Here is an 18,497-nt window from a genome sequence, read left to right as displayed (position 1 = left end):
TATTTTTTTTTCTTTTCTGCAGAACATGTTTCTGGCTATTATAAATGACACCTACTCAGAAGTAAAAGAAGAACTTTCCAACCAAAAGAATGAACTGCAGCTAACAGACATCCTGAAGCAGGTAAGTTCATGCATTTATACCTTTATTTCGTCAATTATGAATGTTGTTGGGGTTTTTTTTAATATAAATTTTATTGGTTTTCCAGTTTTATATTTACATATTTGGAAAGTAATGTGGTGATTGGGTTAGTCAAAAGTTAAATAACAGAATCTTTAGTACATATCTCAGGTTACATCGTCAAATATTTCTTCTCTGTTTCCCTTAACATTTGCTGTGTCATATTTAAGCTAGTAAGTTTCTAATTGTATCAAACTAAGTTAAGACTTCGTTATCACATTTATCAATACATTTTTGCTTATACGTATCCATATCCTGTTTTTAAGTTTTACCTAATTTTTAGTTTTTAATTACAGTACTCCAGTTTAACCTTTAATATCCGAAGTATTTAAGTTTCGGGTAACCCAAATTTCCTTTGTCTCATTACGTAAGAATTATAATATCTAAAATACACATATTACTTACTTAGATATATTCTAATTTTATTTCATAAACATTTTCTATTTCTCGCCCTAATACATCATCACCTTAATAATAGAATGTCCTTTATTATCTACATTATCTGGGCTAAACAATAATTCAAGCCTATTTGGTAATAGTTAATTTTCATTTCCCATATAATTCTAAATTTTTCATATTAAACAGATTAATCCCTTATTTTTTTTACTATTTTCCAACTGTTTTAATCTAATAATCAGAATCTCCCTTTAGCCCAGTAGTTAGCAATTTAGGATCATCTGTAGTATACCAAAAGACCCCCTTTTTTCAGCCTAGCTCTAGCTTTCTTTTTATGCCAACCAGACTTCCATACCAATGCTTTTAACTCATCAGATAGATCTCCCTTCAATGAATGAAGTTGTTTTTGAAGGAATGCTTACTATGGAGCACTTTGACATACCTGATCCTGCACCTCCAGAAATGCTTTCGGAATTTCTATTTCCCTGGCAACCATATGGCGCAGCCCTCAGGGTGTTCCCAAATTGTGATAAAAAGCTTCTCCGGTGTTTTGCCTGCACCCCTAGTGAAAGCCAGAGAGTTCAGTCATTCCAGTGGCCCATATCAAAAACAGACTGCTGGGGAGAAGTGAACCACAGGCTGTCCTTAACTTACGATCTCAACTGGAGCTAGAATTTCCATTGCTAAGCAAGGCGGCTGTTACAAGTCATGCTTGATTTTACAACCTTTTTGCCATGGTTGATAAATGAATCACTGCCATTCTATGAATCACACAGTCAGTAAGCAACTCCAGCTGACTTTGCTTGTTGGAAGCCAGCTGAAAAGGTCACAAATGTGGATTACATCCATGAGAGGTTGCAACCATAGTAAATACATGTCAGTATCCAACCAGCCAAATTTTGAACATGTGACCATGGGGATGCTGTAATATTATAGCAGGGGTCCTCAAACCTGGCCACTTTAAGACCTGTGGATTTCAATTCCCAGAAGTCCCCAGCCAGCCATGGTTTGGTTGTAAGTCACTTTTTTCAATGCTCTTGTAACTTTGAATGGTTACTAAACAAAAGGTTGTAAGTAAAGAATTACCTGTGCTTTATACAAACATGATGTCAACGCTGCTAACATTGGATGTTTTTGCTTTGACAACATATGGAGATGCAACCATTTTCCTTCTTATGTTTTACTCTTAGAATTAGAATTAGATGATACTGGGGGGGGGAATGTGCATGGGAGTTTAGTTAGACATAACAATACTGTAACTAGTGTGAGAACCAAGGTTTTTGAAATAAGAGATGATAAGAATTGGCCAGGTTGGAGAACTGGAGGGAAAGCTAATTGGAGAATGTAATTTATGATTGTAAATTAGAGGAGGGAATTGTGCTTTGATATTGATACTCAGGGGAGGGGAATTCAGATTTTGGCTTTGGCTATGTACATGCCGATGCTGTGTTTCTCGAATAAAGATTCTTTAAGGCAAACAATGCCTCAAAGTTCTTTGAAGAGTTTCATCTGTCGGAACCATGACACATAGTTACATAAAAGTGACCATAGTATCAGTGTCTTTCCGATATTTGTAACTATGCCTTATTCAAGTAATTTCAGAAAAAAAATGTAGGGGCATGTGAAAGCCATAGAAAGGAACTTGTCAATTAAATCCCCAGCTGGGGTTTCTGTCATCATGTAGCCTGTTCCAGTAGTTGCTAATCTTGCATCTTGTGATGGCAGCAGTATGAAACAATGAGGATAACTTTCTTGTGCATTATTTGTAACTCTAGGGCTATAACCGGACCCTGATGAAGCTGAAGCTGAAAAAAGACCGAATCTCTGACGTACAGAAAGCTTTGCAGAAAGGAACTAAAGAGCTGGAATATGAAGACTTTAAAAACAGTTTGAGAGAGTAAGCACCTCTCCAGTGAAATGCACAAATATCTCTTATTAGACCAGACATGTCAAACACAAGACACGGGAGCTGGATGCGTCCCACAATGTGGTTTCATGTGGCCCATGAAGCCATCCTGGAAAATGTGAGGGAATGGCCCCTGCTGCCTTGGTCCTGGCCCAGGCCGGCCAGGAGCCAATGTACAATTTTGTGGTGGCCATCTATGCTGAAACGCATTCAGTCTTAGCTCCACAAGGCTGTCTAGAAACAGCGACGAACCAGCCCCTGCCACGTTGGCCCCGCCCCCTGGGTGCATGCTGGGGAAGTGTCATCCTTTGTGAGGAATGAAGAAATGGACCATGCCTTGGCACTTGCCCCGGTCCCACCCCCTTCTGCCAGAGACCTTCAGATCTGTCCCACTCCTGCCCAGGCCCCCACAAGCACCCTTGACGTGAACGATGTAGAGCTGGCCATGCCCACCCAGTAGGCCACATCCACTCCATCCATGCCCACCCAGTAGGCCGCACCCTCCCTGGCCACCCCCTCACCCCCCCAAGGGCAACCACAATGCTGATGCGGCCCTCAATGAAATTGAGTTTGACACCCCTGCATTAGACCATCGTACCAGTCAAGCAGAGTACCTCAGTATCAGCCTTGTCATTTATGCATTAAGTGTTACGTTTTCAGAGTTTGTGTTCACCCTTCTCTCTCTGTTTCACATCCTTACACCCAACTTCTTCAGGCTGGGTCATGCGGAACATGAAATCACAGCAGCCTTTGCAAAATTTGATAAAGATGGCAACCAGATCCTTGATGAGGAAGAGCAGAAGAGAATGCGGAATGACCTGGAGGAGAAAAAAGTAAGGGGAGAGGTGATCTGTGGTGGAATATAATGAGGAGGGAGGGGTGTATTCCAAAGGAGTAAGAGGCAAATCGGCCCAGATATCATGTGTGGGAGAAAGGGGATGAAGGCAGCTCCTCCTGAACAGTTCACAGAGTATACTGTAGAACCAGATAAGTCCTCAATTTGGCAAGCTTTTTCTCTATAGGTGTGAAACAATGAGGAATTCAGATTGGAAGAACTCCTCATGTCATTCTTGGTTTTGAGCCTGACATCTGGTTGGTAGGCACTGTTTCAGCTTTAATGTATTGACCTGATAATCCATGGTCTGAATTAAGAAACACTTTACGGGAAGGACTCAAGCCATATAATGATTTCTCTATCTTGGGCTTTATGCATTTACTAAGGAAAGGGAGAAAGCTGAGTGTAATTCATTTTTAAGTTAAGTAATCAATACTTTCTGAAGCAATATGCAAACCAATATGTAATTATTTTTCACCTCTACCACACTTTGCTCCCCGACAAGAATAGAAATAAGAGAAACTAGATGGAGAAAATGCACGTTAGTATGACATGCAAAAAGGCATTTTACTGTTGTGAGAAACTCAGCTTCCAAGAATTTGACAGAGTCATTAAATGAAGCAGCAAGCAGTTGATTGAAAGATATGTTTTTGCAAGAGTGAGTGGCTAACAAATAGGCACACCCCAAAATAGATTTAAGCATAATTTTATTCCCGAGGCCCGAAGCGCAAGTCCCTCTCTTTACACCCTACATGGAACACCTAATTCACCCATGTGAATTCCCCCACCCGGGTTTACATCTCTCCCCACCCTTTGCCTAGTTCCCCATTTGCTTTTGCCCTTTCTAAGTTAGTTTCTCTACTAGCAGTAGTGTGTGTGTGTGTGTGTGTGTGCAGCCACAGGTCCTGTACTCTTGGAACCTGTATAGGCATAAGAAACTGAAATAAGCAGTTAGTTTCTTTATTATGTGCAAGCTCGTGTGGTTAAAACTGTCAGCGAGCTTGTTTCTATAAGTTGACTTGGCTTTTGGACCGCAGACACTTTCTGTTTTTCTAGTCTTTGCTTTTTCTTGTTATTCTAAGTCACATTCATTTTCCAAGTATTTGCTCTTAAAAGGGGTTAAACATGGTCTGATGCAAAATCAACACATTGTTATTCTGACACTGTGGAGTTTTTTTTAATGCTCACATTAGGAATAATGTGTATAATATGTATATTCTGATCAATGTGGGTGAAAATGCATAGGGACGTGTGACAACTATAGACGGTTCTATTGCACAACAAATAGTTATAGGATCTGGCACAGTTATTGAGAAGGCCCCACTACAGATAGTAGAAGTAACATAAATTTGTTAGCTGCACAGAGAATTAAAATGAGCCCCTTAGGTCAGTGATAAATCCAGTGGAAGAAAATACATAAATCCATATGTGCAAGATTTTCAATTATTACAGTGAAATCTCATTATCATTAAATAACAGATTAAATTTTGTTCCTCAGGTTGCTTTGAATGAAGAAATTGAGCATTTGGGGAAATCCTTCAAGGACAACACTTTGGACAATACTCTTGGTTTTGCCGAGGCAAAGAATAATCAAGCAAACAAAACCAGCCGAATTTCTGAGGAAGAATTCCAAATGTGTGTAATATTTCATTTGATTTTACCAATAATCCTCAAATACATATCAAAATGTACAAGTAAAATACATGGACACCAAATTGAAAGAAAATGTTAAAATTTACTAACAAATGTCTGCAGAGACCAACAGACCTGTTAATGTTGATTAATAAATATGAAACCATGTTTCGTTGGCAGAGCACAATAAAGCAAGATGGTACGTTTTAGCTTTCCAGCTGAATGGATAAGTTGTTTATGAAGTATTAGGTGTGAGATTATGAGGGTAACAAAAATGAGAATCAATTTTTCAAACCCTCAGGGTTCTATCGCTCCCAACCTATTGCCTATAAGAGGAAATGAAGTATAAATAGGAAGTTGGGGGTTTACAGTGCTTGTTCCAGGCACACAAGGACATAGCTCTTCCTCCATAGTTTGAATTGTTTTGTATTCCCTGAAATGGAGCTTCTTCTCTCTTTTTTTGTTTAAAATAGTAAACCAGATCCATTAACTCTTGCTGAGGTTATATTCCTACTCTCAGGAACACCTTGTAACCAAGAGAAACACTTCATATCCTAATAGATGCTATGCATGCATCAGAACTAGATGAAAATGTACTTGCAGGGAATGGCCTTGACTGGTTGCTATGTTCTATCCTAGATATTATTTTAAAACTGGGTTTTCAAAGCCTCCCTCACTCCCTTTCTCCTCCTCAACAGACTCCTGCGGCGAGTGCTAAGGTTGGAGAATTCTGTGGGTGGCATCATATCCAAGACAGAAGCCTTGGGAATTAAATTGGAAGGCCTTGAAAGGAGCAAAATGAAGAAAAAAGACTTGGTCCCTGAGGTATGTCAGCAGACTATCCGGAGTGGCTTGGAGATGCTCTATATCTATGTAAGGTTTTCCACTTAACCTCACAATTGCCCCAGCATTACTCAGGAATTTAAAAGAGCCAAAGAAACTCCTGAACCGAGGTTTCAGCAAGCAAACAACTTTTATTTTGATCAAAACAGAGTTGGGTGACCCCATCTCTCTTCGTGGCTGGTAGAGAGATGAAGGCAACAACCAGAAAAGATGTCTTCCACCTTTTATACCTTTCCAGAACAAAGAGATCAGGTCTTGGTACTAGGCATAAGATGGCACAAAAAAATAATTCCTAGATGATGACTCATACACAGCAACCCAGGCTCCATCCGTAACTCCTTTCCCCCCTCCCCTTACTGTGCTCTTTTCATATAAGCGATCACCTATACCAGCGGTTCTCAACCTATGGGTCGCGACCCCATTTGGGGTCGATCGACCATTTCTCGGGGGTCGCCAAACAAGGCGATCTGCCATTTCCCCCCCCCGGGGGCGGCCCCGTGCATGCGCGCCACGCATGGGGGGGCCCTGCGCATGCATGCCGCGCATGGGGCGGCCCCGCGCCGCCCATGGGGGTGGCGCCGCACATGCGCGGCACCTTTGTGTGACGGGGGTCGCTGTCACACAAACGTTGAGAAGCACTGACCTATACCTAAAGCATAAAGCCCTTACTTTTCCAATATATATATATAAAGCATCTGATCAAGCAATTAGCTACAAAATAATGACTACAAAATAACAAAACAATGATGACATGATAACACTATAAGTATCAATATAAAATGATTACTATATATAAAATAAATGCTAATGTCAAACTTAAACAGACTAAAATCGTAAGCACAATAAAATCCCTTCATCTATAAGCAGTGTTAGACACAAATTGAAATCCACTCTGAGTTACAAATAGAAAGGAAGTTTATTAGACTTCACATCCAAGTCTAAAAAAATAACGGTTTGCAAAGCGTGGTGGATTCAGGAAGGCAATGCAATGTAGCCAAGCACTGAACCACACCCCAAATTCTAAAATCACATATTATTATACATCCTATCGCGACGCCCCATTCCCTCCCCCTTGGCCCCATTGGCTTAGGCTTTGGAGGTTACAATCTATCAGAAGCGCCTAAACATAATACATTATACTAATAAGATCCCTCCCCTACTATCCTATATCAATTCTAGAGGAGAGATGTCTCCCATCTTCTATACCTGTTAGATCAGTGGTTCTCAACTTGTGGGTCAGGACCCCATTTGGGGTCGAACGACCATTTCACGGGGGTCGCCAAACAACGCAGTCCGCCATTTTTTTCCCCTTTCCCTTAGCTGTGCTACTCCCTTTTATTCTATTGGCTTTTGAAAGCCAATAGAATAGACTCTCCTGAATAGAGTCTAATTCTATTGGCTTTCAAAAGCCAATAGGAATTGTCCAGGCTGTCTCTGCCCTGCTGAGCCCGCCAAAAGTCCCATTCTGCAAACGGTGCTGCATCAGTTGAGTAGTCCTCGGCTTACGACCAGTTGAGTAGTCCTCGACTTACGACCGGTTGGGGGTCACAGCATTAAAAAGGTTGAGAACCACTGTGTTAGATCCAGTAGGGGTACCAGGTACCAAAAGGTACTTACTGGGCCCCATGGTAACTCCTGTTCTCCCCCTTTCCTCCACCTGAGGCTTGTAGGTTCCCTATATACTCAAAGCATCTACTCAGGCAATTGATTATACAATGATAATTATAAAATACAAAATATGATTACATGATAATATTAAAAGCAAATATATTTTTAGTTTTAAATTTCCCCCGCAATAGGGAGTTATTTCCTCACCAGTAATTTAGAGAAAGCTTTCTCCAGCTTGGCAACTTTAAGACGTGTGGATTTCTGCTCCCAAAATTCCCCATATTGGCTAGGGAATTTGAAGAGTTGGTCTACACAACTCAAAGTGGCCAAGCTTGAGAAACACTGTTTACAGCAGTGGTTCTCAATCTTTTTAATGCCGCAACCCCCAACCGGTCGTAAGTCGAGGACTAAACCAGTAGTAAGTCGAGGACTAAACTGGCCGTAAGTCGAGGACTTTCCCTGGCAGCACCGCGCATGCGTGGTGCCACCCCCTGTGCTGGCCAAGGCGTAGCTGGCAAGCGGCAGAGACGGAGCAGGCCGACCACCGGCTGGGCCACCAGCTGGCCCAGCCCAAGGGAGGTAAAGCACCTGCCGGAAAAGGGGAAAAAATGGCAGACAGCCTTGCTTGGCGACCCCCGTGAAATGGTCAATTGACCCTAAATAGGGTCGCGACCCATAGGTTGAGAACCGCTGGTTTACAACATCTTTTAGCATCAGTCACCCCTTACGGAGACAACATAAAACTCCCATCACTATTAAATCAGCACATTGATGGTTGGATGATGCTAGAAATGCTCTAGATATGGCATTTATACTTAGAAAAAATAAATGACCTAAAATGAAATCTGAAAGATGTTCATAAGGATAAAAAAAATGTTGCTTATAACTATGCTTTACAAAGAAAAATTCAAGAATTTAAACCAAGAAAAACTACAAAAATACATGTTCTAAAAATATCTAAAATCAAACAATGTATGTAAATTTATTTTAAAAGGACAATTCAGTTTCCATATTTTTCACACGAATGTGAAAGACTGTGCATTAAGTGGTACTACTTGTACAGTAAAAGTTAAATGACCAAAATAAAGGGCAAAATGGGTTTTTGAAAAGTAAATAAATTCAGTCGATAACTTTTTGAAATAACTGTCCTTTATAATAAAGGTTATAGAGCACTAATGAGGAAACAGACATAGTTGTTTGCGCATTTTGTATCCCACACTGGGCACCAAAATTAATTTATTTCTGTGCATAATCAATAATGGATATCCTTAAGTCTCGACAGTGCTCAGTACACAATCCACACATACTATCCAACAAATGTAGAAAGAAACGGACTTCCATTCTATATAAATTTACTTGTAAAATGGTAACCACCGGGAGGTCTGCAGGAAAGGATCAAAAAAAGAAAAAGGACAGCAGTGACTCCATGATGAAAGCCACACTCCTTTTCTGCATGTACTGCACATAAAAAAGGACATTGTGAGGTTATGGATTTCATCTTGGTTTTTTTGACCCCTGAATTTATTTGCTTGTTTGATAAATTTATATGGCTGCCCACCTCACACAAAGGGAATAGTTGTATAATAACCTACATGATTTCGACCAGGCACTATTAAACTTTCAAAAGATCAAGTACATTTAACTTACATTTACAGAGCTTGGCCAGATCTGATAGTTTCGTGGCAGTGAAATGATTCAGCAATGTGATGGCAACCTGCTGCCACAAAAAATTCTCAAATTTTGCTTTGTCATTCACTCCAAGTATCTGCCAGATTAAAAGATCAAAAATAAAGGCCTATCTTGTTTAATTAATATTTTCCCTACCTGCAGGATTGGTGTCAGATGATTCAGTGATGGTGGATGGTGCATCTTATTTCCCATCACACCAATCCTGTAGATAGGGAAAATTATTAATTAAATAATATAGGCCTCTATAGCAGGGGTCTTCAAACTTGGCCCTTTTATGACTTGTGGACTTCAACTCCCAGAATTCCTCAGCCAGGCACACTGGCTGATGAATTCTGGGAGTTGAAGTCCACAACAGAAAAGGGCCAAGTTTGAAGACCCCTGTTCTATATGCTTCCCAACTCAACCAACGTGACTTTGGGTGATGTGCAACGAAAATAATATTTTCAAAAAATACCCATGATAATTTAGAAAAACATCAGTATATAAAATGGTGAATCAAATGGGATAATTTAAAACCAAAATGGGATTCTGCATGAGGACTGGATGTATTTCATCTCACATCTACAATTTCCAGACCAACTACAGCAGGGGTCTTCAAACTTGGCCCTTTTATGACTTGTAGACTTCAGCATCACTGGCTGAGGAATTCTGGGAGTTGAAGTCCACAAGTCATAAAAGGGCCAAGTTTGAAGACCCCTGAACTATGGAAATCTGTACTGAATTCTGTACTGAAGAGCCGAGGTGGCGCAGCAGTTAGAGTGCAGTACTGCAGGCCACTTTAGCTGACTGTGTTCAACAGGTCAGCGGTTCAAATCTCACCGGCTCAAGGTTGGCTCAGCCTCCCATCCTTCTGGGGTAGGTAAAATGAGGACCCAGATTGTTGGGGGCAATGTAAATATATATATACATTGCTTACTGGTGTACACCGCTTAGAGACTGTGCTTGCACTTAAAGCGGTATATAAGTCTCATAAATAAATAAATTCAGATATCTGAAATTATTTACCCGTAGTGCCTTTCTCTTTTGTTCTTTGTTGGCACTCAATTCATTTAGGCCATTTACTTTCCACCTGAAATTCAAGACACTACACTTAATGTACCTCAAAAGCTAACAGAGCAATAGCTGAAGGCCACCAGAGAAGAAATGTAAAATCCTTGCTTTTGGAAGAATGCCTTAGTCTTTCCTTCACCACAAGTGTCTTTTTCCTCTCCTTGCTTGCAGGGAGAACAGCTGGTTCAAGAAAACCTGACTCCACAGCCAGCAGAAGGCATTGCTGCAGAAGAGAGTGGATTGGAAGCAGCCCATGTGCAAGAGAATTATATCAGTGTGAACTCTCTGAATAGGAGTCAGGGTGTCTATCCCCTTCTGTCCAGATTAGATCTATTAAACGGTCAAACTCCCAAGAACAACCAGTTTAAATCTAACAGGAACTTCTAGCTTATTGCTGAATAATATGTGGCATTAATTACTCTTGCCTTTTCATTATGCTTAGACTAGTAAAGGATTTATTTATGTTTTTCATCCTGCCTCTAGGTCAGGGGTAGGCAACCTTGGCTCTTTTATGACTCGTGGACTCCAACTCCCAGAATTCCTGAGCCAGCAGGACTCAGCTTGGAAACCTCTCCCTTTCCCCTCAGCATGGCTGGCTCAGGAATTCTGGGAGTTGAAGTCCACGAGTCATAAAAGAGCCAAGGTTGCCTACCCCTGCTCTAGGCATATCTTTGCCTCTTTTTTTACAAAAAGGAGCTTTTGGGGGGTAGGCACCCCATTCATGTCAGAACTGGATGGGTGAGCGGTTCTTTTAATTTCTTTCTAAACTCTTATTAGCCTATTGTTGGGTGATTGATGCAGAAGGGAGAGAGCGTGAGGGATTTATCTACAGTATTTGGCCATATATGACCAAATTAAACGAAAAAGGAAACATTCTCTGGGTTTTAAAATTTGGATTCAATTAAATCACCAACTGGACCCAAATTTTGCACTAGGTTTTAAGACTTTCACAGTAATCCCCATACTTGGCTTTGCCAGAATTTGCAGAAAGAAAAATGGAAAACCAATTCCATACTAGAGATTGTAATTAGCTGGTATGTTATTGTTACACCAATAGTGTAACAATAGGACTCAAATATTCAAGTGGCAGTTTTGAAACCTGGCTAAAGATCTGCATGAGGGTTAGCATATTTGAATCGTCTGATTTATATATAAGAATAGCATACAATAGAGCTGGAAGGGACCTTGGAGGTCTTCTAGACCAGCCTCTCCCTCAGTTCAAGCAGGAGAACCTGTACCATCTCAGACAAGTGACTGTCCAGTCTCTTCTTAAAAACTTCCAGTGATGGGAGTGTCCATGATTTCTGGTGACAAGCTGTTCCACTGGTTAATTGTCCTCACTGTTAGGACATTTCTCCTTAATTCCAGGTTGTTTCTCTCTGATATACTGTATTCTGATAATGTAGTCAGCAGATTATTTTGACCATGGTAAAGTGTCAACATTCCTAGAGTATAATAAATATGAGGATTGGTATGTATCAGATACTAAACATAAAAAACTGTCAGCCAATAGGTAAGGGTAATATACACAACCATTAACAAAACAAGTTTCCTTCTGAGGCTAAAGTTTCCTACCAGATACTCAGATGACAAAGTACAGGCAACTATTATTTTCACATGTGTACACACAATTGCAATCTACTGCCTTAGATGCATTCTTGACTATTAAATGCCTTCTTGTCTAGTTATCTTATAAATGTCTTGAAATACAAGTGCAAGTGTTTTTTTAATGTCCAGGCAATGCATTATATGCTTTAACCTGCTGTCTTTGGCAGATTTCAGAAGCAAAGTAAGGCTAGACTAAGTTAGTACTTGGTTAACCTGGAATTCTAGACTAGTGTGGGCTAGACTAGGAAGTTGAAAAAGCATCCGAAAAAAAAAGCACTTTTCATGCATTGTATAGATTTGCTATTTGTCCTGACTCAGTGAAGCCCCATTTAATCCTGCTTGGATAGATCCTTTGTCATTTATGTAAACTGATATGACAAACCTAAAGGCATTTAGTAAAGAAACTAGATTCAATAATGCCACATTATTCCATCTCTGCTATAGTTGTTCTTCTGTGATGCATCAAGACAACCTCTTCAAGCCGATGCAGCAGTAATTCTTAAGAACTTTTTCCAGTGTGACTATTGTTGGTTGGTACAATCATCTGCGTATTCATTGTGATTTCTTGCATTAGAGCAGCAATATTGTGCTTCTACTGATATGTATCATGCAGCTTTAAAAAATGGAAGCATTTTTCAGGAAAGAACGTTGTTTTGTACTTTTTCTCTTCACACAAAGAAAGAAAACTCAAAGGCTAGGGAGCCTGTGGGTGTTACTAAAGATCACTATCTTGGTGGGTAAATGCACAATGGTTTTGTGGACAAACACTTGTCCATCACTTCCAGCTCCTTGGAAGTGTGAGGGAAACTTTCTTGTTCATAGACAGTGAAAGAGACAGCTACAGCAGAATAAATTCTCTATACATACTGTACTTTTTGCTTTATTAAATAAATAAGGTAACAATGATGCCAATATAACAAATGTCAGTCATCTTTCAGTATTATAGAAGTGTTAGCAAGCCACATGATCTGAATTAACAATTAGAACAATGGTAACCTTGTGAAGTATGAATGAATTCTTGATTCTTTGACAGATTAGAAATACAGTACTTGCTGTTAAAACAAAGTACAACAGAAATCTACTTGACAAGATTTCAACAGTCTTGTTGACAATTTTATATATTTTGGTCAAAATACAGCCATAGTAAAAGGCCAGACCATGTAAGTTAATGTTTTAGTTCCTGAATTGAATAATCTGCAGCAAAGTGAAAGAAGCAAGTACTGTAAGTTTTTATCAATGTTCCGAGATATCCACAATCTCATAAAACATTTTGTTATCAGATATGGATGGCAGTTTCTGAAAAGAAATAAACAGTGCTGACAATTACTCTGCCATCCATTGGGAGGTAGGTTCTGCCAAGCATCATCTTCCCAGGAAAATCTAAATTTATCTTCCTAACAATTTTCTCCTTCAGATAAGCTGGTGACAGAAGATAAAACAAAAAAAAATCACTTTAACATCCAATCGACTAAATTTCAAGTGAGGGGCAGGAGCTGTGGGTTGAGGGATGAAACAAAAGCAACATGATGAGGACATGTCCTAGAACAGTGTTTCCCAAACTTGACAATTTTAAGGCATGAGGACTTCAACCCTCAGAATTCCACAGCCAGCAACGCTGGCTGTGGAATTCTGGGAGTTGAAGTCCACATGCCTTAAAATTGTCAAGTTTGGGAAACACTGTCCTAGAAGAATACTTATCAATGCATCTTAACTGTGGGTTCTTATAAAATATTACAAGTTGCCTGGAATCACTCTGTTTAATAAATATATAGATAAATAAATCTTCAAGCTGATTAGGACAACATGTGGACAACTCTTTGGATATTTTAATTTTAGACACCAAACATTATAAGAAATAGTCAAGGCAAATAAAACTTCTGAATACAGAAGGCCTCCAAGGAATACCTGAGTTGAAGCAAAAGAAAACAGAGAGACCTGGGTTCTAGGCCTGCTCAGCCATTGAACCTATTTCACGGTGTTGTGGTGGGGGACGAAAAGGAGGACAGTGTTCCTGAATGACCAACAGGATAAATAAAGATAAAATAAGTCATTTTTTTAAATATATTGCCTATACCAGAGGTCCCCAACTTTTTGGGCACCAAGGACTGATTACATGGAGAGAGGTTTTTCTGTGGACCGGAGGGGGTGTGGTTTTGTGTGCTGCCTTCATTCCGGGGATCGGGCTTTGTTTTTTTGTGCGGACCAGTTGCTGGTGTAAGAGTCAGCAGCTAACTGAAGAACTTGAGGTTCCAAGAGGGCAAATCAGGAGACTCAAGCGGAGGTTTCCAAGAGAAACAGAACTTTATTTGGCCAAGTGAAGTTGCTGGGTGGAACAGTATCTGAAACACTGGCAGCTGCGTTCAGAAGTGCCACACACTGGTCAATTAGGCACTTCTTTATATAGGCAGGCAATGACCAATCACAAGGACACACATGTCAGTACACATAATATCAGCCAATCACATTTCATTCCTTTCCTGCTCTTTTTCTTACCTCTGGATCTGTGTACATGTTCTTCCTGCCTTCACAAAATGGTGTCCCTGACGCAAGCACAGTTTAAAGAAGCAAAGTGGTGGTAATTAGGCTAACAACAAAAATACCCTTTTGTATAATCCTTATATTTCCCCCATTTCAGTTTTGTGGCAGAATGCTTTCTGTCATTAAGAAACCATAGGATTGTATTTTCTTGGAATTGCTTTGAGTGTCATAACTTTTGCTGGTTTATTAGGCCTATCAGCTCCCACAGAGGAAGCTATAAAGGTCATTCCTGAAATGGTGGAGGTGACCGTTTTCTGTATAAGAGGGATCAAACAAGGCAGTGAAAGAAGTCCTCCAAAAGCTAGGACCACAAGGAAGAGCACTTTCTTCCAATCTCTAAAAATACCAGAAAACCATCCCATATCCACTGTTCCTGTCCAAGTTTGGACTGGGACATGGGCAAGTTTTCTCATACAGTCAGTGATCTCCTCGATTGCTTTCCCCTAGTCATCAATCTGGAGGCAATAGTTTGTCAGATTGAATTTTCCACAAACCCCTCCTTCCTTTGCTAGTAAATAATCTAAGGCCAGACAGTTTTGGTATATTGCTGTACGTAACTGGGTGTTGGTTTTAGCGAGCAAATATAAAGCCAGAGTTGTCTCATTGGTAATTATTTCTAGTACACCTTGTAATCTAATATCTCTATTAAGCATATAAATGGGAGTTCTATACCCATACATTCCATCTTCTGCCCAAGTGGCAGGTCCATACACCTGTATAATCCTTTCTGGAGGCCATTCTTCATCATGCCATTGTATTGATTGTTTTTCCCTGTGTCCAAGCTCATCATAAACTGGTATTCCTAACCTTTCTCCTTGGTTTATTGCAAGAAGGGAGAAGCTAGGTTTAACTGTGCCCAAGACACATGCTCCATTCCATTTCTTGGGAAGTTTTACATAGGCATATCTGCCACAAATCCAATACATTCCATATGGTGTTTTCCACTCTAGAGAAATGTTTCCAGATTGGTTCCATATTTCTTTAAGGTCAGTTACATTTATAAAAGGGTTAAAGGGTTTAGCCATATTGTTGCCACTCCACCTTACAGCGGACTTCAGTGTTGGGAGGCCTCCTATTAACGTTCAGGTTCAAGCAATCACAGGTCTGCCAGGTGCTAGCTGGGCCAAGGTCACTAGACTAATAGGGCCAGGAGCACTCTTGACCTTGTTCCCAGTCTACACCGGTTTTTCTGGACACCGTGCCAAAGATCAGCTCGAAGGAAAACAGGCCTCCAAGTCCCTGTTCGGGCGCCAGTAAATATGTGAGGGTCAGCAGCTACCCGAAGAACTTGAGGTTCCAAGAGGGCAAATCAGGAGACTCAAGTGGAGGCTTCCAAGAGAAACAGAACTTTATTTGGCCAAGTGAAGTTGCTGGGTGGAACACTATCTGAAACACTGGCAGCTGTGTTCAGAAATGCCACACACTGGTCAGTTAGGCACTTCTTTATATAGGCAGGCAATGACCAATCACAAGGACACACATGTAAGTACACATAATATCAGCCAATCACATTTCATTCCTTTCCCGCTCTTTTCCTTATCTCTGGATCTGTGTACGTGTTCTTCCTGCCTTCACAAAATGGTGTCCCTAACGCAAGCAATTTACAGATGCAAAATGGCAGTATTCTTGTTGAAAAGAATACCCTTTTGTATCACCCCTATACTGGCATGCTGTGGCCCAATACCGGTCTACGGACTGGGGGTTGAAGACCCCTGGCCTACAGTCATATATCCAATTATCATGATCTATTAAACCCACATGGGTGGGTATGCCATGCTTAGCTTTGGTTTCTGCCTCTCCAGAATGTATTACTAATGTGTTTGCTTTTACATTTCTATCTAAAGTTCTAAACCAGACATGTGAAACACAAGGTCCACCCCAGAGACAGTGAGGGACTGGCCCCTGCCGGCCCAGCCCCACCCCTGATCAAGGCCCGGGCAGCTCTCAGGCACACACATAGGAGGTGGTGAGTGCACAGGAATTGATGGTGTCCAGCAGCAGGGGCTCCGCAGCCTGCTGCAACCACTGGGCCTGTCCTCCAGCAGCAAGCACTGCAACGGCACTGACAGCAGGCAGAGTTGGGGGGTAGGCACGTGATGCGGAACGCCAGATGTGCCTATTCTGTCCCATCTATTTTTGCTTGTAGTTGGAGAGCAGGTAGCCACTGGTCATCTTCTCAGCCCCCTCACAGGTCTTGCCCTTGCCAAGCATGTGGAGCATATTTCCCTCGTGCACTCAACGCACCATGTCCGACACAGCCACCAGCAGCTTGCATAGGTCCATTAGGCCGCTGCCCATAGCTGCAGACACGTCCAGCACAAAGGAGTGCCATGGCCATCCAGGCCCAGCAGAGACAATCCTGGCTGGATCTGGGCAGTCATGGCGCCGATGGGGACAGGGACCCGATACTGTCCAGCAGCAGCCGCCCTACCCCTACCTCACCTCTCCCCACGGCGGCAGCACCCCCATCCTGCCCCCTGCCTCACCTTGTGGGACGAGCCTCCATCCCACTGCCCCACCCGTCAGAGACTCTTGGATCCCCCGCAATCCTGCCTGGTCCCCACAGGCATCTCCACGCAAGTGACATTGAGGTGGTCATGTGCACCCAGTAAGCTACACACAGACCCCTCTCCCCACCCAGGCAACCACAATGCTGATGCGGCCCTCAATTAAATAAAGTTTGACACCCGTTTTAAACCAGAGCTCCCCAACCTTTCTGGGTTGGCGGCCTGGAGGGAACGGGAGTAGCAGGAAAATGTGCATTCACACACAAATGGGGTTGTTAGCGTATGGGGGGGGGGGTGCATGCACAACTAGAACCATGTTTCTCAACTCCCAGAATTCTCCAGACAGCATGTTGGCTCAAGAATTCTGGGAGTTGGAGCACACATCTTAAAAGTGGCCAAACTTGAGAAACACTTGTGAGATATAATATAATAAGCTAATTTTTCATAATGTAGACCAGTGTTTCCCAAACTTGACAATTTTAAGGCATGAGGACTTCAACTCCCAGAATTCCACAGCCAGCGTTGCTGGCTGTGGAATTCTGGGAGTTGAAGTCCGCATGCCTTAAAATTGTCAAGTTTGGGAAACACTGATGTAGACTAACACATAGCTTATGAATGATAAGGTTTATTCTTTATTCAAACTATCTAGAGTTAGTATTTTAAAGTATAGCCACACTACTATATATCCAAACCACAGCTGTGTTTACCGGATGGATGAACTCTACTAAGTAATGACATACACAGCTTCTGGCGTGAGATATAGATCAGGTACTGCATTGTACAGATAAACAAAAGAAGGAATAAGGGAATACCAAAGAGGTGAGAAATGAAGGGGCTGAGTGCTTAGCAAGTTTGGATGATAAGAAGGGCTTAACTAATTTTAAGCATTTAGGTATGATGGCAAATTATAGGCGGACTGTTAGTATCTGACTGACCTGGGCCCGTCAACTGGGCCTGGGAAGGATGAACAAGCGGCCGGTGACAGGAATGTATAAAATATGCTGAGATCTGTAACTGCTGTGGTCTCGCTCTTTCTCTTGCTTGTATGCTTGGAGATCCACCGCTTTTGCAAAAGTTCTAATAAAACATTTTGTTATTTCCAACAATTTGAGTGCGAGCTTCATTTCTCACACACTGGAGTAGACTATGGTACAAAATATACTCCCAAATAAATAACAGGTGTTAGAGCAATATTGTATAGTTCTGGACAATTATGGCCAGATCTCCAATTAACTGCAGCTGCGACTGCGACCTTTCTCCCAGGCAATTCTTCCCCTTAAGATGTCGACAGAGCCAAAACCAGAACTTTTCCTATTAGGTATAACCGCACAAAAGTACGACAAAGGCGTACTTTATTTAATGTTACACATTCTAACACAGTGGTTCTCAACCTGTGGGTCGGGACCCCATTTGGGGTCGAACAACCATTTCATGGGGGTCGCCAAACAAGGCTGTCCGCCATTTTTTCCCCCTTTTCTTTGGCCATGCTCCTGGCACCTGGTGATGTATAAGTGGTTGGGGGTCACCACAACATGGGGAACCGTATTATGGGGTCGCGGCATTAGAAAGGTTGAGAACCACTGTTCTAACAGCTTCCAGACTGGTTTTTGCTCAAAATTGGAGCAATAAAGGAATTCCAATGGAAGAAGAGATCCTGTATAAAATCCTTTCATGTGCTGAGATGGACAGGCTTACAATGATTACAAA

At 41.5% G+C, this 18,497-nt stretch overlaps 1 protein-coding gene across 1 annotated transcript in view; it reads left to right on the top strand.

Moving 5' to 3' along the window:
* Positions 1-10,665, top strand: part of PKD2L1 (polycystin 2 like 1, transient receptor potential cation channel) — a 44,164-nt gene extending 33,499 nt beyond the window's left edge. Inside the window, exons 10-15 of the mRNA XM_039345589.1 lie at positions 23-121; positions 2,350-2,471; positions 3,196-3,313; positions 4,814-4,950; positions 5,646-5,772; positions 10,309-10,665. Coding sequence (XP_039201523.1) covers positions 23-121; positions 2,350-2,471; positions 3,196-3,313; positions 4,814-4,950; positions 5,646-5,772; positions 10,309-10,524 — 819 coding nt within the window. The 3' untranslated portion in view covers positions 10,525-10,665. The remainder of the gene's footprint in view (positions 1-22; positions 122-2,349; positions 2,472-3,195; positions 3,314-4,813; positions 4,951-5,645; positions 5,773-10,308) is intronic.
* Positions 10,666-18,497: the final 7,832 nt, after the last annotated feature.

This window comes from Crotalus tigris, unplaced genomic scaffold (assembly GCF_016545835.1).
Source record: "Crotalus tigris isolate CLP2741 ecotype Arizona unplaced genomic scaffold, ASM1654583v1 scf7180000017968.19369539983:2297261, whole genome shotgun sequence".
NCBI classification, from domain to species: Eukaryota; Metazoa; Chordata; class Lepidosauria; order Squamata; family Viperidae; genus Crotalus; species Crotalus tigris.
This window is presented reverse-complemented; position numbering and strand designations above follow the sequence as displayed.